Source organism: Phascolarctos cinereus, unplaced genomic scaffold (genome assembly GCF_003287225.1).
Source record: "Phascolarctos cinereus isolate Bilbo 61053 unplaced genomic scaffold, phaCin_HiC Scaffold_5;HRSCAF=322, whole genome shotgun sequence".
Lineage (NCBI taxonomy): Eukaryota > Metazoa > Chordata > Mammalia > Diprotodontia > Phascolarctidae > Phascolarctos > Phascolarctos cinereus.
The window spans coordinates 216140122-216161574 of NW_027555958.1; the positions used below are offsets into that span (position 1 = coordinate 216140122).

Below are 21453 nucleotides of genomic sequence, written 5' to 3' on the forward strand. Positions count from 1 at the left end.
TGTTTTGAGTTTTTTTTCCCTTTGAACCCTTAGTGCTTAGCACAGTGCATTGTATGTCAATCAACAAACATTTATTAAGAGTGTTCATGTACAGGCACCATACTAAATTCTGAGGATGCGAAGAAAAGCAAACTCACTGTTCCTGACTTCAGGTAGTTCGCATTCTATTAGGACAGAGAATATGCAAATAATAATATATATTCAAAATATATACAGTGTAAATGGGAGGTAATCCTGGCACATAGGAAGTGCCTAATAAATGCACTTCAATATTAAAATATAAAATAATAAAAATTAAAGCTAGCACTTTAAAGTTTGCAAATATTATTTCATTTTATCCTCACAATGACCCTGAAGTTCCAAAAGATAGGTGCTATTCTTACTGCCATTTTCTTTAGATGGGGAAACTAAGTCTGATAGAAGTTAAATGACTTGCCCAAGGTCACACAACTAGAGTCTGAGGCAGGATTTGAACTCAGGTCTTCCTGACTCCAAGTCCAGTGATCTATCCATTATGTCACCCAGCTGCCTGGTGACTAATGACAAAATGCCATGGAACCAGTAAACATCAACTATTCTCCTAGGTCTGTCTAATCTAATTTATGACAGATAATATCTTCCCAAAGAGCTTGGGGTGATCATTTTGTATATCTCTGAAAAGCAATTTTTTTTAATCCATGGGCCATCCCTCCCCACCTCCCACTGTCCACCCCTGTCCTGAAACCTCCACATCCCCCTAAAATGTATTCTTATCGACAACTGAAGTCAATTGATCCCTTGACTTTTAAAAGTTGGACAGGCAGAGAAATCCAACTCCTTCCTACCAGGCCCAGTCCCTCCCTCTGGCCCTGGGTGGCCAGGAGGGGTCATGTTCACTGTCCCAGCACGCAGTCTCCAGGCTCCCTTCTTCAGAGTGACAGGAAAGAGTCACACTGGAAATCGCTGCAGCTGGGGCTTGTCAGGTGGCTGTTGGCAGCTCAGGGTGGGATTTTCCTTGTTCCCTCTTTCCTTCTTTCTCTCTCTCTCTCTTCCACTTTCCCTCTATCTCTCTCAGGTTGCACACGAAGAAGAGTTCAGTGCAGAGGCTTCGTTTTGAAACCCTGGGCCAGTACTTGGTAAGAGCTGGGGCTGCCCTCTTAGGGGGTCTGCCTCTTGTGTTCTGGGTGTGTGCCTAGATGGGGTTAGGACATACGAAGAAGTTTCACGTTTTGTTTTTTGTTTTAATTCTATGGAGGGGAGACTACAGCTGGTGCAAATTAGTCATATCCGAGATCTTAAGCTACTGTTCAAGCCGGAGGATTGTTTCATGTAAAGTCTCAGGAATCCGAAAATTTTCAGGAAACATGAAAGGTGTTGAAATGCAAGCTGGTTGTTATTTGAAAGACCAAAACTAATTGTGATAGCATGGAGACGGGGAGGGAGGAGAGAAAGAACGGTATTTTAGGGCATTTTTTTTAATCCCACATTTATCATCTAGTTTGAAATTCCTGTGTTTGTTCATGGTGAATTTTTCTTCATGGTTTAATAGGAGAGAAAAATAGACCACCATTCTATTCACCCCCAAAGTATAGAATCCTTACCTCTATTTAGCAGAAAGCAGAGTTTATGTTTAATATATACAGCTAGATATAGATATCTCAGAATGCAACTAATAGAGTACCACAGGACTCACACTTTGGATGACTGTCAAAAGCACCCTTATCAAAATGGAGAACAACCCAACTCCTTGGTTCAACATTTATAAAACATATTGTCTTTGAATTATCATATCGTCTTGTGCCTATGTAGGTTCCTTAATTTAAAGTGTGAAGACACACTGCAAAGAGGTACACGAGACGTGTAAGAAGCAAATGCACCTTCAATGGAACCTAACTTAAAATGGCAAGCTGGGCCAGGCCCCTCCTGTCTGTTACTATTCCTGGAGCTAAGTCTGATAGGCTTCAACAGATGCAGCCATTGGAATGTGGAAGGGAGGGGGCAGAGGGAGCAGCTGATTCACCTCTCCAGCCATAAGACATTTTGGGCACCCAGCTAGCTCAAGCTTGGGAATGACACTGACACTTTAGCACACGTGGCTTTTTTATCTTGCCCTGAGAGGAGTCCTATCCCAAGGGGCCTCTCCTTCTTCTCTCTTTCCCCCCCCCAAAAAAAAGCCTAAAGGTAAACTAATAATCCCTTCCACTAATGACTAGAAATAAATACAGGCATGTGAGTTCATGCAGAATAATGTAATGGACAGGAAGTTGTCCAGGAAGACCTAAATTCAAATCCTGCTTTGGATCACTATTGGCTGAATGACTTCAGCAAGTCATGTAACCTTTTAGTGCTCTAGCATCTCCTTAAGACTATGAACTGGAAAGAAGGTATGGACTTGCATTGATCTCGGAAGGAGTTTCCTCACATGGGAGTTCCCTATCTCAATTAAATCACAGATCTACTCTCTCTCCCAGAAATAGACAAGAGATTTTTTTGTTGTTGTTGTTGTTTGGAGTCATTTCAGTCATATTTGACTCTCCACGACCCCATCTGGGGTTTTCTTGGCAACGATACTGGAGTGGTTTACCATTTCCTTCTCCAGCCCATTTTACAGATGAGGAAACTGAGGCAAACCAGGTTAAGTGACTTGCCCAGGATCATACAAGTAGGAAGTGTCTGAGGCCAGATTTAAACTCAGAAAGAAGAGTCTTCCTGACTCCAAGCCCAGCCCTCTCTCTATCTAGCTGCTCATAGAGTGCTACATAGATGCATAGAAACATAGACAGATGAACAGACATATTCCAAAAGCCTTTACTGCTATTAAAGCTTAGAACTGTTCCAATATTTTTGGGACACCTTATATATAGGGGTACCTATGTGAAACATCATAGTGTAGTGGATAGAGAGCTGATCTCAGAGTTAGACAGAATGGGGTTCAGGTCCCACCTCTCCAGCTTATTGGCTATATGATCCTGGGCAAATCACTTAACTTCTCAGTGCCCTGCGGGCAGCTCTCTAAGACTCTAATGTTCAGAAAAGTTGCAGATCTGCATAGGTCTTCATTTCCAAAACTGATGAAACCACAGATTGTTAGGATTCTAGATCTAGAGTTGGAAGAAATCTTAAAACACCATCTAGTCCAACCTGGCACATACTAAATACTAAATAAATGCTTGCTTATTGATTGGTAAGGAAACTGAGGCTCACAGAGAGTGTGACTTGGCAATTACTTTGCTAGGTTTCAGACCCTTCCAAAAGGCACCATGTGTTACTAGAGTTACGATAATACTAAGAGCTATTATCAGAAATGTGTTTAAAAAGGGAAACTGTAACACGCACAGTAGCTACACTCTGATAAAATCATCTTGGCTAAACTAGGTTGAGGGTAACCAACAGGCCTCAAACCCATCATCAGGTTAGAGGGATGTCTACCCCAACCAGGCAAAGACTTCCCCTGGTGGAATGGGTGAATGAGAACAATTTGTTCCAATGACCATTAATGACTGTGAGGTGCTTAAAGCTCCATCAGACAACAGATGCCAAGTCATTGACTGCATCCCAAGCCATTACCAGCAGTCTTGACTTTTGTCTTGCCACTGGACTCCTATGACTCTGGAAGAGTGAAGCTGGTAACTTGGTGCAGCTCTGCCTCACTTAAATCCAATTCAAGCACAAGTCGAGACATCATTCTGTGATGTCATTGGTCCTCTACAAAAATGAAGGACAAACAACAACAACAAAGAGGGGGCAACTTGGCTTAGGTGGGATATATGAATGTTGACCATTCATTTAAGCGTGAAAACTAGAAAAACTCATTTTTTTTTGCAGGGTGATCTTCTAGGACTACTAAGTCATACTTATGATAATTCCCTTCAGTTTCACATCCTAAGGATACTAAGAGCTCGTATTTATACATAGCACTTTAAAAGGTTAGCAAAGCACAAGAGCCTTCCCTTTACTGGGCCTCAGTTTCCTCACCTGTAAAATGATCAAGGTAGACTAGGTGGTCTCTCAGGTCCCTTCCAGCACCTAAATCCTTGGATCCTTTCCCATAATATGTCTATTATTATCACCATTTTATTTCTCTTCTCTAAAATATCTGGAGTTCATGAGTATGTAGATGTTTTCTCCACTGGTACAGATAGCAACCTCTCCATGACTTAACAGATGATCTTCATGACCTGTTGTGGCAAATAAAAAGATACATAGACAAATAAGCAAATAACCAGAGAAGTAAATGAATAAATAAACCAGTAGACAGATAGATAGATGAATGGATAGACAAGTAAATAAGCAAATACATTGAACAGACAAATAAATGAATAAAGTAGATAAATGAATAGGTAGATAGACAATTAAATAAGCAAATACATTAAGCAGAAGTAAATGAATAAACAGATAAATGGATGGATGAATAGATAGACAAGCATATATAAGACAAGTAAATGAGCAAAGAAATAAGTAGATAAATAGATGGAGGGAGAGAGAGAGAAAGAGAGAGAGAGAAAGAGAGAGAGAGAGAGAGAGAGAGAGAGAGAGAGAGAGAGAGAGAGAGAGAGAGAGAGAGAGAAAATCACTTTGAGACCAATCTTTTTGAGACCTGCTTCTTCCAACTTGGGCTGGTCCTCCGATAAGCATATAGTCAGTCATAGTAACATGTCAGTCCAAGCCTTTTGGGGGAGGGATGCAGAAGACACTGCATTTCCTCCTTATCTTGCCCAGACTGCAAGTGCAGCTCAAGGCCCAGTCCTACTACTGATCAGCACAGGAGTTTTAATCTTCTCTGTTTATTGTCTGGACCAAGGCATTCCCTGCTCCTTGGGCAGCCTGATTGCCTCCACTCCCGGGGGCTCACCATATTGGTGCTGGACTTAGTATGGAGACCTGATCGCTTTAGCCCTTCTGCAGGTCAGAGCTCCCTAACTTCAGTGATCCAGCAACTTCAGCCTCCCCAGAAGCAGGGTCTATAAATGGGCCACGAGCCCCAGCTTTTCTGAGCACTTTTTCTGCTCTGGACTGCCTCCTTAAGCTTATCTTAAGCCTACTTATGGTTTCATCCTGGACAACCCCTAGGAGTTATATACATTAACTTCTCCTGAAAGAACTATTTCTTTTTATTTGTGCAAGGACATTTATAGTGTTCTCTTAGTCTCATATTGTGAGATCTGGGTAAAAGGTTCATTTACCTTACCCACATCCTTCATGATATTATAGACTTTGGTGAGAGTCCTCTCATTCTCTAGCTTTCCATATTGATGAGCCTTAATCTCTTTAAAGGAATGGAGGAAACATTTCATCCAAGGGATAACTTGCTGTATCAAATTACATCTAGGACACAAGTGTTAGCATAAATTCAATCTCAGTGATTTATCTTTGGGGAGTTCACTGGGAAAAGACAATGAATTGTGGTCAGTGATCAAACCAAGTAATCTTAACAATGTGACAATATATGTAAAGTCATGTCTTTCATTGGGGTTTCTAATATATTGTGATGCTAATAGAGCTGTAAATGTTAGAAACAAGGCCAAAATGTCTCTATGGCCTACAGCAGGGATTCATGACCTTTTGTGCACTATGGACTCCTTTTGGCAGTCTGATGAAACCTAGGCATTGCTTCTCAAAATAAAACTTTTAATTGCATAAAAATAAAATAAATGAATAATATAATATATTATGAATATTCATATAAATGTAAATAATAGAAAATAAATAAATTATAAAGGAAACAATTATATTGAAATATAGTTATAAAAAATTTAAAACAAGTTCATCCCCCCTGCTCTCCCCAGGAAGAACTAGAGTGAATTTGGCCTGTAGGCAATGAAGCAAAAATCAGCGAGTGAAATGATGTCTCATCTATGCCATGTATGCCTGATATCCAACAGGCTCTATTTTATATGATCATAGAATTAGAGCTGGAAGGACCTTTAGTGGTCATCTAGGCCAAGGCTTCTTGAAACTGTGGGTCTCGACCCCATGTCCTGACCCACAGTTGAAGAAGCACTGAAGGGTTCGTGAGTGGAAAAAGTACAAGAAGTCCTGATCTAGGCCTACCTCCTCATTATATGGAGGAGGCCAAGCAGAAGAGTCAGGATTCAAGCCCCAAACGAGGATTCTTTCCACTGAATCCATGTTGTCTCAAATAGAATCCACATCTCCTTCATTGAAAGACTTTAAGCACTGGATAAATCATACAGTTTATGTCAATGTAGAGATTTGATTGAGTCCAGCCCTTTTATCTTACAGTTGGGAAAACCAAAGCTCAGAGATGGAAGATCACACCAGCTAATCTGGGAGTGGTAAAGCAGAAAAGGGAGAAATTACAAATGGTCACAGACCTGTGAAGAAAAGCACTTTGTATGCACAGGTATGGAGCAGCCCTTCAACACAGAACTCCTTCTGTGCAAACCCTGTTCTGGTAGCCCAGACATGCACGTGTTGGAGTTGCTCCACAAGCATCAAGCAGTCCTTGACATACATCTACAAACAGCAGCTACGGCCACTGTAAAGACTCCCTTTACCACATTTCCTCTACCATTTTTGGAGTTGTGTAATAAATGTGGGCAGCAAAGTGGCACAGCGGATAGAGTGAGGGGTCTGGCACCAGGAAGACTGATCTTCCTGAGTTCAAATCCAGTCTCAGACACTTATGAGCTGGATGACCCTGGGCAAGTCACTTAACCCTGTTTACCTCAGTTTCCATATTTATAAAATGAGCTGGAGAAGGAAATGGCAAATTACTCCAGTATCTCTGCCAAGAAAACCCTAAATAGGGTTACAAAGCATCAGACACTACTGAAACCAGTAAATGTGGATGGCTCAAAGTCATAGTAGCTATTTATTATGAGGATCTGGTTCCTTAAAAATAAAACTGAGGGGACTGATCTGTAGCTTCGTTGGTAGAGGAAGCTCCCAGCTGCAAGTCAGTCTCAGTGAGTTACCTGGGACACCAAGAACTTAGGTGATTTAACCAGTCACATAACTAGCACTATGTCACAGGTCAAACTTGAACCCAGGTCTCCCTGACTCAAGGTACACTGTCCTACCTCTCTTTTAATTAAATTATTTTATGTTATAAATTACATAATTTTAGTATAAACATAGTAACCTTAAAATGACATGAAATGAGGAATAAGATCCTACGTTGTGATAGTTGCTATTTTTGTAGCATTTTATATATATTGTACCTCGTTGAGCCCCCATAACAGCCAAAGGAGGCAAGGATAGGTGTTATCCCCATTTTACTAATGAGGAAACTAAGACCCAGACAAACAAAACCCTATACAATAGCTGACATCTTTATAGTTTTGAATGGACAGTAGCCCATTCAAGCCTCACATCGACCCTATGGGGCAATAACTACAGGTGTTATCATCCCTACTTTACAGATGAAGAAACTGAGGATGGGACAAATAAGATTATAAGGAATCAAGCCAATAAATGTGGCTCCCATTTATGTAGCACTGAATAAACATTAGCTCATTTGAGCCTTGTGCTGACCCTGGGTAGTGGGTGTTATGGAGAGAGAAATGACTTTTCCAAAGTTGTACAGCTATTAAATATCACAGGCAGTGATATTTTAACTATTTTTAACATAGCACTTAAAGCCCTTTACAAACATTATCTTTTTTTTTCCTTCATAACAACCCTGGAAGGTGGGTGCTGTTATTATCCCCATTTTACAGATGAGTAAACTGAAGCAGACAGAGGTTAAGTGACTTTCCCAGGGTTCAGACAGCTAGGACATGTCTGAGGCTGGATTTGAACTTAGGTCTTCCTGACTTCAGGTCAAAACCCTAGTCCAAAGCCAGGTCTTTCCCTCCCCAAGTCCAGCACTCAAACTATTATGCCAGACTGCCTCTCAATCTTACAGACTTCAAAGCACTTGCAGTTTGTTAAAAGGAAAAATATACATGGAAGCTTTAAAAATATCCCACTTGTTTTTGCACTCTCTTCCAATATCTTTTTTTTTTTAAATATGCTTTGTCAGTTGCTGTTGCTGTTAGGGGTCTGAGTCTAAACATTGGAAGCACACTGCTGGAGCCTTCCTGAGGGTAGAAGAGAATCCCAACCCTATTGTGCTTTAGAAAATGAGCTTCTGGACATCTATCATGGATAAAGATGTCCCTTTAATCCCCCTCTTTTTTAAAGTTTTGTTGATACTCAATGACTACAGTCATTTCCCAGTATGCATATTCTATGCCCTGCACTGATACCTCTCTCCTAGCAAAGAAAAATGCTAAGTAAAAATGACCACAGTTGACAGTGTATTTAACATTCCATTCCCATAGTAAGCTACCTGCCTACTCAGAGGAAGGAAATGTGATGAAGGAAAAGTTTGAGAGACATAGTTTTGAAGTAATTAATCATTTTTATTGATTATTGTTAGTGGATAATTAATAAAAGGGTCATTTCACTGTCTCTCCTAAACGAAAGATCCCTCATGAAACCCACTCAATGCTTAAGTGTCCTTGGAAGAGTGGGTGTTCCTGAGGGTGGAAATCAACTCTGATTGGTTAACAAGGAATGAGAGAATGAATATTAAAATGAGAGGTGAGCTTACTCTAAAGAGGGGCTAAGGGAAGTAACTGATCCTTAGTCTTGGTCAAACAGACTGTTTAGGGTAATCAATACAAAAGGGGAAATCCACTTTCACCCAAACCTGTCTGACTAAAACACAATGGATCAGTATCTACCAATTCACCTAAATTAGAATTTCTTTACTTTTTTATCAGATCTGAGTTTTCCCATTTCATTTTATCATGAACCTTGCCCTTCAAAGGCCAACTAGATAACCTACAGAGGCTGATTTCTGAATGAGGAAATAAGAAGGGGAAAAACCTTAGTCCTAATTCAATAATTGGTTATCAATATAAACGAGAAATAATCATTTTTCTCAGAGGTATGTGTGATCTTCATTTCTCTGGTTGCAACCAAGAGTAGTCATTGAAATTCATCTGAATTTGCCTGCTTTTTAGTATTGTTTTCACCTATATTATTGTAGTCATCATATATTTTCTTCCTTCCTTCTTTTCTTCCTTCCTTTCTTTCTTCCTTCCTCCCTCCCTTTCTTTCTCTTTCTTTCTTTCTTTCTTTCTTTCTTCCTTCCTTCCTTCCTTCCTTTCTTCCTTCTTTCTTCCTTTCTTTCTTCCTTTCTTCCTTTCTTTCTTTCTTTCTTTCTTTCTTTCTTTCTTTCTTTCTTTCTTTCTTTCTTTCTTTCTTCCTTTCTTTCTTTCTTTTCTTCTTTCTTTTGTAAAGAACTTTGATCTCCTAGTAGAGAGCTCATTTCTTCTACCCAACCAGACCAACAACTTTTCTGTAACCTCTAGTCTGAGAGAATTGCCTGGGACCCTGAGAGGTCAAGTGAATTGCCTGGAATCACAGAGCCAGTAGATGCAGGAGACAAGATCTCTTTACTTTAAAAAAGTACAAAAGGTATATGGGATCTAGCCTGAGATCAGGGGTGTTTCTAAAGTCCACTCAATTGAGGCAACTGTCTTGGACTGCATCCTTTGGGAAGCTTGAGTTACAGCTGGTCAGTAACTCAAGGAGGAAGCCAGCTGGTGCTTAAAAAAGAGGAGAGGCTGATATGTATGCATATAATCAGTCCATAAAACCCAACAGCCTCGCTGGTGCTAAGCAAGGAAATGCCACTCTCCTCTTTCATACACCTCTCTTGGGCTGCCCTTCTGTGACTGCTTTTCCCTTCCAAAGCTGCCCTTAGTATTCACGTCTGATTTCATCCATATACAAATGTTCTGGCATTATTATTTGTATATATGGAGGTGTTGGGAATGGCAGGGAGGGCAGGGTTATTTTTTGCTTGTTTGAGTCTGTATTCCTAGGCATGGACTTATTTAAGGTAATTAGACAACCAGAAAGCTAACAAGTCCTACCCATCCTATATGGACAGAGGTCTCTGATTTTGTTTTTACCAGAACTTCTGATCCCTCAGGTAAACAGGGAGTCCCCACTGCTGACCCTGGCCCACTGAGAGGCCCTCTGGCTTCCTTGGCCTGTTGCCTGATTGAATTGAGCAAGGCCATGGGATGAGGACAGGGGAAGTACTAAGATGATGCAGGTGATGGGAAATGAGGGGAGAGCAGGGGTAAGAGGAAAGGAAAGGAAAGCAGAGAAGGCTGTAACAACCATTCAAGAACAAAAATATGCATCAGGGCTCAGTGCAGGAAATTTTGTACTTCATGGGCAAAAACAGTTATAGGGCATATGGTAATGACTAGAGAAGAGACCATTTCTCTTTTCCTACAAATATCATAAGTGAAGGAAAACCTGAAGCTAAAGGATTTAGAGCTAAAAGGGAGCTTAGTGTCTACCCCCCTTATTTTACAGATGAGGAAACTGAGGCTCAGGAGGGTTAAGTGACTTGGTCTGGGTCACACATATGGTAATGCTATTATCTAGTATTTATATGGCACTCTAAGATTTGCAAAGCTCTGTACAAATATTATCTCATTTGATCCTTACAACAACCTTAGGAATTAGGTTATTATTATTATTGTAATCATCATCATCATTATCATCCTTCAATATTATGCTCATTTTACATATGAGGAAACTGAGGCAGACTGTGTTAGGTGAGTCACCCAGGGTCACACAGCAACTGAGGTTGGATTTGAACTCAGGCTTTAAATCTTTTCTTAAACCTCTTTATTTAAATTTCTTTAATTACCTACTTATTTAACCTGTAATCTCCTTATTTTAAAAATTAGGACACTGAAGCCTAAAATGGTTAAGGAAATTGCTCAAGCTCACACAAGTGAGTGGAAGAGTAAATTCTGATCCTCTGATTCCCAGCCCAACTGTGCTCCTCAAATATCCCAGCATAGTTAATAATAATAGTGATAGGAGACTGGGCCTCTATGCCACCTCGATGCTTCCATTCCAGCTATCAGTTAAGGAAAGTGAGGTAAAATGACTTGCCCAGGGTCACACAGCTAGGAAGTCTGAAGTCATATTTGAACTCAGGTCTTCCTTTCTCCAGGCCTGGTGGTCTATTCACTGCACCACCAGATGTCTCTGCCATACTGTTTAATAAACACTTGAACTATCTAAGGTTTGTAAAACACTCTACATTCATTCTCTTTTTGAAGCTTTGTGAGGAAACTGAAGCTCAGCTACCACACTGTGTGTGCGCACGCGTGTGTGTGTGTGTGTGTGTGTTGTGTGTGTGTGTGTGTGTGTGTCCAGCTTTACAAAGAGAGGCCCTTTATGGTTTGTAGTAGCCTCCATCCTTTCATTGGGTGAGAAGGGAGAGGAATAGATGAGAACTCCCAAATACCTCTGTAGGTATGAACAGGCAGCCAGGAGGTTGTTACACAGTTGACTTGTGCTGGGATTTTGTGGCTGATCCAGGTAGAGAAGAGCTGGACTAATTAAAGGTTGTGTCTAAGATACTCAGACATCTAATGAACTAGCTTCCAAGTTCTAATTGCAAGAATTCCATTAGTTTTTCTCTCTCTAGGATTGACCTTAAAATTGATGTGGACAATTGAATAGGTTATCATAACAGCTAACATTTAAGTAACACTTACTATGTGCCAGGCACTGTGTTAAGCACTCTAATTTATCATCTTATTTGATTCTCACAACAACTCTGGGAGGTAGGTGATATCATTATCCCCATTTTACAAGTGAGGAAACTGAGGCAAACAGAGATTAAGTGACTTGCCCAGGGTCACACAGCTCAGATGTGTCTGAGGCTGGATTTGAACTCAGGTCTTCCCGACTCCAGTCCTGGCACTCTACCCACTTCATCACCTAGTTTAATGACCAGCTGCTAGGTGGTTTACCTAGCCCTAAAACATCTCCCCAACAGCCACTTAAGATTCTTTGAGTCACTTATAAATTCACACATCTCCATTTCAAGAGGGGACTAATCTGAAGGGGTTAATAAAATTACCATTAGTTAATTAGTTAATTAATTAGCTAACAAATTACCATTAGTCTGGATTAATTTATCAAATTAGTCAGCCAGTCTTCTAGGAGGACTCTGAGAAAAGGAGCATAGGGCTGATAATTTTTATTTGGGGGAAAAGATGAGGTAGGGTTGGGAGTCTGGGTTCCCTGCTAAAAAGGGGAGTCTAGAACACAATGTTTCAGCAGGGATTCTTGGGCAATTATTGTGTTGTTGTGTTGTTGTTGTCGTTTTTCTTCTTCTCCTCCTCCTCCTTCTTCTTCTTCTTCTTCATCCTTCATTCTTAAAGAGGACCAATGACATCACAAGGGTGACATCTTGACTTGTTCATGAATTGGATTTAAGTGAGGCAGAGCTACCCAAAGTTGTCAGCCTCCATCTCCTCCAGAGTCATCAAAAGTCCAGTGGCAAGACAAAGGTCAAGATGACTGGTGATGGTCCAGGATTCAGTGAGTGACCTTGGCCTTTATAAATTAAGGTCTTTCTCAGGTCTTAATTTGTCTGAGGCCAGGCATGGCCTCATCAGTTAAAGATTCTTGAGTGCACTCCTCCAAAATGCATATATTTGATCACTTCTGTGCTAATAATTCTGTATATTATAAAACACACACCAAATATTCATTTTAAAAGGATAAGTTAAAGATGAAATAATAATCAATCCTAGAGTCAATCAGGAGCCGCTAGAGTTTATTGAGTTGGGGAGTAAAGTGGACAGACATTTACTTTAAGAAAATCACTTCTGCAGCAAGTAGGAAGATGGATTAGAGTGGGAAGAAACAGAAGAAGAGGAAGAAGAAGAAAGACCAAATAGGAAGCTGTTGCCCTGGTTTACGTGAGAGGTGACAAAGGCTTGAACTGGGATGGTGGTTGTGTGGGTACAGAGTAGTGAATGGATGTACCCTTTGACTCCCAGTTCAAACTCATAACTTTTCAGCCTTAATTCCCTTATCTATAAAATGAGAAGCATAGGACTTAATGGTCTCTAAGGTGCCTTCTATCTAGAAACCTATGATACTATGAAAAACTATTTTTTCCTTCAAAGCTTCATGTGTCTTCTATAAAGACTTCCCATACTAAGATCTCTCCCATGTGATGTTTCCCTTATTTCACCTTTCTATCATCAGAGTATATCATAAGGTAGCATGGTATGATGGATGGCAGGGCTTGACATTGGAGTCAGGAAGACCTGGTTTCAAATCCTGCCACACTTATAAGCTGTGTAGCCATAAGGCATTTAACCTATCTGAACCTCAGTTTCCTCATCTATGTCGTTATTGTTGTTCAGTCATTTCAGTAGTGTCTGACTCTTTGTATTCCCATTTAGGGTTTTTGTGACAAAGATACATTTCCCTCTCCAGCTCATTTTACAGATGAGGAAACTGAGACAAGCAGAGTGAAGTGACTTGCCCAGGGTCACACAGCTAGCAAGTATCTGAGGCTGGTTTTGAACTCAAGCCTTCCTGACTCCAGGACTGGTGCTCTATGCACTGCACCACCTAGCTGCCCTCCCCTTCTATAAAATGGGACTAATAACAGCATTTATCTCTCAGGGATTTGTGAGCATCTAAGGAAAGAATTATGGCTTGTGCTTTGCAACCTTTAAAGCACCATATAAATGGAAGCCATTATAGCTATCTTTATTAAGTTGCACCACATAATCTTATCTTCTCTTACTTTATAATTAGGATGAATATATTTTCTAAAGCAACAATCAAAACAGGTAGTCTGCCAAAGGATCATCCCTTTACAAAGCCTTGGAGCTGTCCTGGCAAATCAGGGACTTATGATTACAAACTTTTACTATTTTCAAGTAATTGTCTAAAAGTGGACGTTGTCTCTCAAGGAGTCATAGTGTGGTGAAAAGAACAGTAGACTTTGAGTTAGGGAAGACTTTGCTTTGCATATCACACCTCCAACACTTACTTACCCGTGTCATGGGCAAGTCGCTTGCAGCAATCTGAGCTTCAGTTTTCTCAGTTACAAAGTATAGATACTATTACCTGTAATGGAGGCAGCTAAGTGACCCAGTGGTAAGAGAGCTAGGCCTGAAGTCAGGAAGGCCTGAGTTCAAATCCAGCCTGAGACACTTAGTACCTATGTGACCCTGGGTAAGTCACTTCCCCCTGTCTACCTATGCTTCCTCATCTGTAAAATGAGCTAGAGAAGGAAATGGAAAGCCACTCAAGCATCTCTGCCAAAAAAAAAAAAGGAAGAAAAACCAAACAAACAAAAAACCCTATATGAGTCATGAAGAGTAGGAAACAACTGAACAACATTAAGATTTACAAAGTGCTTTATAAGTTATCCCATTTGATCTTCCCAATGACCCTGTAAAGCAGGTGCTATTAACATCCCCCATTATACAATTAAGGAAACTGAAGCTGAGAGAGGTTAGTGGGTTGCCAAAGGTCAGATAGCTAGTTAAGTGCCTGAGGGAGGATTTGAATTCAGGTTTTCCTAACTCCTCGTCTAGCACTCTATTCCCTGTACCACCTAGCTGCCTCTAAGTGGGTCTTATTGGAATTAATTTTTTTAAAGCAGATTTTCTATTATAGTTATTTGAAAAATATTTAGGTTAATTTATCGACACATTTTCACATTAAATATCAAATGCAATGAAATTCTGCTACAGACTTTCCTAATAGAGGATGAAACTGATTTTTAAATTAAAATATTCATTATTCCTGACTGTAAGATTTGCAGCAACCTCCATAGTCACAGGCAAGTTTGGAAGAGGAGTGGGTTATGGGGGAAAGATGTGACCTGTCTTCTTGCCCTCTAATAAGTTGAATACTTCTTTCTTAGAGTAAGGCCCTGGCTTCAGGTCTCACTCCCCTCCTACCCCCTTCCCTACTTTGGAGACCACTAGTCACTGTGACTATAGTAAATAGTAAAGCACCTCAACAAGCCTAGTGGTTCATGCCTGTAATTCCTGCTGCTGGAGAAGCTGTGGCTGGCGGGATTGTTTGAGCTTGGGGGTTGTGAGTTATAGTTGGGATTAAAGTCCATCATGTATCTGAACTAAGTCTAGTACCGATATAATGAACCCCTAGGAGCAGAGGGCCACCAGATACCTAAAGAGGAGCGGTAAAATGGCATAGGTCAGAAACTGAGCAAGTCAAAACTTCCCGGTCATCAGGAGCGGGATCAGGCTGGTGAAGGGACATTGTATTCCCAGATTGGGTAAGATTAGGAGACCAAGACTCAAAAACTAATTCAAAAAAACAATGTATATTCTGAAAATGAAAGGGATCTAATGACATTATAGTTGTTTTATGGCTGAATTTGGGGGTGGGGAATGGAATTGCCCTTATGTTACAATTGCTCAATAACGCTCATTTTTTAAAAATATCAAAGGATCATATATTTTAGAGTTAGACTATAGGGACCATCTGTTTTAATGCTCTCATTTTATAGATAAATAAACTGAAGACCATAGAAGGAGAGTGATATACCCCAGGTAGAAGAGGAATTCTGACTCCAAAGTCAGTGATTCTTCTATCACTCCTCAAACTTCAAAATTTCTTTAGTAACATCCTAGATGTTAATGTCCAGCAGAGTGCACCAGGGATATGTGACTCGAGGCTGGTTAATATTTTTATCAATATTTTGGTTGGAGGCTGAATGGCAGGAGTATCAGATGTACAGAAAACACAAAGCTTGAGGGGCAGTGGGGGACATGAGAGGAGCAGCTGGTACAGAGAGCTAACACAATGGATGCCAAAGCCAGGAACAGGAATGGAAAAGCATTTGACCAGCTAGACTGCTGGGCTAAATCTAATTAAATGAAATTCAATAGGGATAAATTTCTTAAACTTGGGTTCAAAAAATAGACTCGACAAATACAAGACAGTGGAAGCATGACTAGATATTAGTTTATCTGAAAAATATCTGGGATTTTAGTAGATTGTAAGCTCAAAATGAATCAGTATGAATAGACTCCAAAAAGTAACTATGAGCTTGGACTCCATTGAGATGCATAGCTCCCAGAAATGAGGCTGTTACTATACTCCGACCCAGTTAGACCACATCTCTACTAGTATGTTCATTTCCAGAGGACACAGGCAGAATACATTTATAAACTGGAGAACATCCACAGGACGGCAACCAAAATTGGGAAAAACATCAATTCTTGCCATATGAAAATTTGTTGAAGGAAATGGGAGTGTCTAATCTAAAGAAGAAAAAGAACACAAGAGCTATGTTCACTTATATGAAGGGCTGCCATGTCGAAGAAGGATTAATCTTGTTCTGTTTGGCACCAGGTGACAGAGATAGGAACAATCCATGGCAAGTTACAGAGACAAATTTAGGCTCAATAAGAGAGAAAAAAAAATTCTTAAGTGATTAGAGATGCCACAAAGTGGAAGGGGCTACCTTGAGGTAGTGGGTTTCCCCTTATCCTAGCTCTTCACTCAGGGGCTGGATCTACCACCTAAAGGAATATTTGTAATACGGCTTTCTTTGGGGGGAAGGGTGGGACTGGATGGCCATTGAGGTCCCTTTCAACTTTGAAATCTATGATTCTGTAATTGAAATGGGCAACTAAGTGGTGCAGTAGGTAGAGTGCCAAAGGGGCAGCTAAATGGTGCAGTAGGTAGAGTGCCAGGACTAGAGTCAGGAAGACCTGAGTTCAAATCGAGCCTCAGATACTTCTGAGCTTTGTGACTCTGGGGAAGTCACTTAACCTCTATTTGCCTCGGTTTCCTCATCTGTAAAATGGGAATAATAATAGTACCTCCCTCCCAAGGTTGTTATGAGGATCAAATGAGATCATAATTATAAAGCACTTAGCACAATTCCTGGCACATAGTAAGCCCTGCATAAATGTTAGCTGTTATTATGATTATAGAATCTTAGTGCTAAGAGATCACAGCAATTATCTAGTCCCCCTGTGGCCATCACAGCCTGTTGGGGCCCAAAGCAGCTCCATTGACCTTGAAAGATGGCCTTCATTATTCTATTAGTCACACACACACACACACACACACACACACACACACACACAACACACACACACACACAGGTTTTTACCTGATCAGCCAGCCTGCATGAACTAACAATAGGTCAGTAGGGTCTAACAAAGTCCCCAGTGCTCCTATTCTGTGACTGCTACCAGGTGTCTTGCCAGCAGGATCAGAACAGTCAATAGTTCTAATTGAAGTGGGATGTAATTTAATTATATGCTTAAATTCATTTGACCCACCCACAGGCATGTAGCCCAGGCCTTCTTCTGTTTCATGGTCCTGTTGGGATATTTGACTATTAAAATTCATAGCTTTGAACCCCCACTGATATATCTCTCTATACTTCATCAAGCCAGATAATATCTATTTTCAAAGCAAAGACATTTAATTAAAAGAGAATGGCATGGTATTAATAAAGATTAGGTATTAAATGGTCTCTGCAACCATTCCCAAACAAGACCATACCTTTACCAGTAATAGACACAGTCACTAGAAGAGCTGGGGCTAGAACTAGGCCATAACTGGGGTGGGGAAACAGAGCTTTGGCCTAGGGCACTGAAATTTAAATTGCTCTGAAATTTAGAATGCACTGATTACACTCACCTCCTTCAGCAGCACAATTGTAGGAAACTAGTCAACGCCCCATCATCCTTTATGTCTCCCTAATGCAGTGGTAAAGGGTTAATTCATGGAAAGATATTAAGGAAATCTGTCCCAGCAGAAGTATTGGTAATGCTGTTTTCTTGGCACAGCAACTAGAAAGCATTGTTGTTAACTTCTCTCAGTATTACAATCACTTCTATTGTCTGTGCTAATGGTCTTGATGTGGCTGTTATTTTTCTTCTGTCTCTCATCTTCCTCATACCCACTTTTTTTGAAAGACTCATATGCTTTTAAACTGTGAACACCAGAAGCATATCTACCCAATCTGAGTCCACGCAGGGTGATTTTGCCATGTTTCAAAGTCCACGTACAGGTTTTTTTCAGGTATATTTCAAAGAGAATTTCCTCCCATAAGTAGGGGTCTCTCAGCACCATGCTTTGCTTCCTACCTCTTCCCAATCAATACAAAATTGACAGTTACTACAAATCATACTAGGTGCCCAGGTACATCGGTAAACTTAAACCATAAATACTCATAAACTGGTATATAACATAGTAAAAATGTTATTGCATTATCTGAAAGTGAAAGTTTTGATTACTGAACTGAATCCATGCATTTTATTGTATTTGGTTTTTGTTCGCTTGTTTGTTTAGCAAGCTCTTGCCTGTGACATCGTGTTGCAGTCATGGCGCCCAAAAAGAAGACTGTCAAAAAGAACAAAGGAGAGGTCAATGAGATGACAATAATTGTAGAAGACAGCCCACTCAACAAACTGAATGCTTTAAACAGTTTCCTAGAAGGAGGCAATGGATTGAACTGTATCTCATCAGAAGTGACTGATGCCTCATATGGACCCAACCTCTTGGAAGGTTTAAGCAAAATGAGGCAGGAGAACTTCCTCTGTGACTTAGTAATTGGCACCAAAACCAAATCCTTCAACGTTCACAAGTCAGTGATGGCCTCCTGTAGTGACTATTTTTACAACACTTTAAAGAAGGACCCCGCCACTCAAAGAGTGGATCTCAATGATGTGTCACCAGTTGGCCTGGCTACTGTGATTGCGTATGCCTATACTGGAAAGCTGACTCTTTCCTTGTATACAATAGGAAGCATCATTTCTGCGGCTGCCTACCTTCAGATCCACACTCTTGTGAAGATGTGCAGTGACTTTCTGATACGAGAAATCAGTGTTGAGAATTGTATGTATGTTGCTAACATAGCAGAAACCTATAACCTAAAAACCACTAAAGCAGCCGCCCAGAAATTTATCCGGGATAACTTCATTGAGTTTTCAGAAACTGACCAGTTCCTAAAACTTACTTTTGAGCAGATCAATGAACTACTGGTAGATGATGACCTGCAGCTGCCTTCTGAAGTAGTCGCATTCCAGATCGCAACCAAATGGTTAGAATTCGACCAAAAGAGAGTGAAGTATGCTGCTGATCTCTTGAGCAATATTCGCTTTGGTACCATCTCTGCTCAAGACCTAGTGAACTATGTTCAGTCTGTACCCAGGATGATGCAAGACGCAGACTGTCATAAGCTTCTTGTGGATGCCATGAACTATCACCTACTTCCCTACCACCAAAACACGTTGCAGTCTAGGCGCACAAGAATCCGAGGGGGCTTTCGAGTTCTAGTCACTGTTGGGGGGCGGCCTGCCCTCACTGAAAAGTCCCTTAGCAGAGATGTCTTGTACAGGGACCCTGAGAATGGATGGAGCAAGCTGACTGAAATGCCTGCCAAGAGTTTTAATCAGTGTGTGACTGTGATGGATGGATTTCTGTATGTGGCTGGTGGAGAGGACCAGAACGATGCAAGGAACCAAGCCAAGCATGCAGTCAGCAATTTCTGCAGGTAAATGATCTCTCATTATGAAATGAAAAGGTTAATATCATAGAGAAATAGTCTTTGCATAGGAGTATGCTAGCCGTGCCTGGCTTACCTCAGTTCATGGAATCGGAGAATGAAAGCAATCGGTCCAGGGCTAAGAGAACAGGTTGGTTTTGTTGGGAAAGACAGAGATGAATACATACCTTAACGCATTAGGAAGTTAACTCCAGACACTGTTGTTTTTGTTGTTTTAAATGACAGCCTCTCAATCCGTCAGATACATAACTGATGCATCCAACATTTAGCAAAGTGCCTAGCACAGGACAGCTGCTTACTAAATGCTTTTTGAATGATTGATTAATGACAGGGAAAAAAGATGGAATAATTGACATCTAAGTTGATTTCTAAGATTTATATGAAGGGCTCAATAAATTGGAGCAAAACTGTAGAGCACAGATCTCTTATAGGCTTCCAGTTATTTCACAAATGTCATTGTAGTTACATGGTTATTGAGAGAGCAGAGACAAATGTCTTCTCATTATCCTTTCACTTAAATCACATGTATAACAAATCATGCGTGAACAATGGTGCTTTTTAAAATCAAAAGGCATTATTGAAAGAAAAATAAAGCAAGAGAGGAGGAAAGGGTTTCCAAACAGACACACCCTGCTCAGTATAGGAAACAAGCATGAGAAGTCAGTGTTTCACATGCTGGGTGAGCACACTGGGGACAGTTGGAAGTGTTTGTAACCTGAGCTCTTGCAGTTGGAGGCTGTTGGTGACCACACCAATGGAGATTCTTCCAAAGAAAAATACTGATTGCATCAGTTAAGTAATAGGAGAGAATAGGTAGTAACTTTAGGCACAGAGTATCAATGTGGTTCTAAGGGTATGGGAATTCCCAGGTCCTAACCCTATTGTGCAAGTTTTGTAGCTTCCTACGGGTTCAGCCAGTATGTTCTCTTAGGGGTCCCATTGGTTTTGTATGACTGGGGTTGAGGGACTGACAGAGGGACCCCATGGGAGAGGAAGAAGGTACGGTCACGGACAAGGCCGATATCATTTGCTTGGACTACCAGAGAAAATGAATCACTCTTCAGGCCTAGTCAGCATGTACAAGAAGTATCTTTGCTGATCTGTTCTCCTTCCCATATGGTAGCAACTGCAAAAGAAGAAACCATTTTCTTTGAAAATCTCTCTCTTTCTTATTTTAATGAACAGTTGTACTTTTTGTATTCAGGGTTTTATAATGGGATTGTATGGGGCAAAGATGAATATTAAAATGTGAATAAGTAATTTCTATATCTATACTAATTTTGTGCCAGCCAGTCCTACACGGCTGTCCAAAAAAGGGATTTTTGATGTCTCACTCTATTGTCTTTTCCTGATGCATATTATTCAGTACAATTACATATTTGCCCCTCTGAATCATTGATTAAATGACCAGAAAGGGTATCTAAAATCAAAATGAACATACTAATGAATAAAAGAAGTAACATTTAATTCTCTCTTTTTAAGGTTTATGGCAGCAAAATCAAACTAGCTGAAAGACTAGGGCACTGTGAGGTGCACAGGAAGGATGCAAAATTCTGAGACTGAGAAATGATATACCCCAAGCGACAGTCTTCCCTCTTGATGGGAGGGGAGGGTCAATAATTAGCTGTGTTTGGAGGGATGTTTGTGGGGACACAAGGTTGAGGGTGAAGGTAGGAGATTTGTCTTCCTTCTTTCCACTGCCCATAAATATCCAGTATCTTCCTGAAACCTCACAAACATCCCTGTCCTGGGTAGCCTGAATTGTCAGAGACACTGTAAATGAAGGTGAACTGACCATTTACTTTTGTCAGGGCTCTTCTCCCAGATGTCTGTGGACCTGTGGACGGCAGGGCTCCGTTGGCAGCCAACGAGGGAAGAGGTCTGCTGAGTAAAACCACTAAGTCTGAGGTTATATCAAAAAAATGCGTGTCTCATACCTAGTTATTAATGAAATAGATAAAGCACTGAATTAATAGTAAAAGATTGTTGTTATTGAATTGTTTTTTATTGTGTTGGACTCTTTGGGACCCGATTTGGTGTTTTCTTAGCAAAGATACTAGAATGGTTTGCTATTTCCTTCAGCTAGTAGAAGCAGTTGGGTT

General features: G+C 40.5%; 1 protein-coding gene across 2 annotated transcripts in view; it reads left to right on the plus strand.

The window, feature by feature from the left end:
- The first annotated feature begins 886 nt into the window (after window positions 1–886).
- Window positions 887–21453, plus strand: part of KLHL31 (kelch like family member 31) — a 29843-nt gene continuing 9276 nt past the window's right edge. The window contains exons 1-3 of one of the 2 annotated variants that reach the window (XM_020993969.2): window positions 887–1115; window positions 6223–6343; window positions 18136–19339. In XM_020993969.2, the coding sequence (XP_020849628.1) occupies window positions 18168–19339 (1172 nt within the window). In that variant the 5' untranslated portion in view covers window positions 887–1115; window positions 6223–6343; window positions 18136–18167. The remainder of the gene's footprint in view (window positions 1116–6222; window positions 6344–18135; window positions 19340–21453) is intronic. The other variant, XM_020993968.2, reaches the window with a different exon arrangement.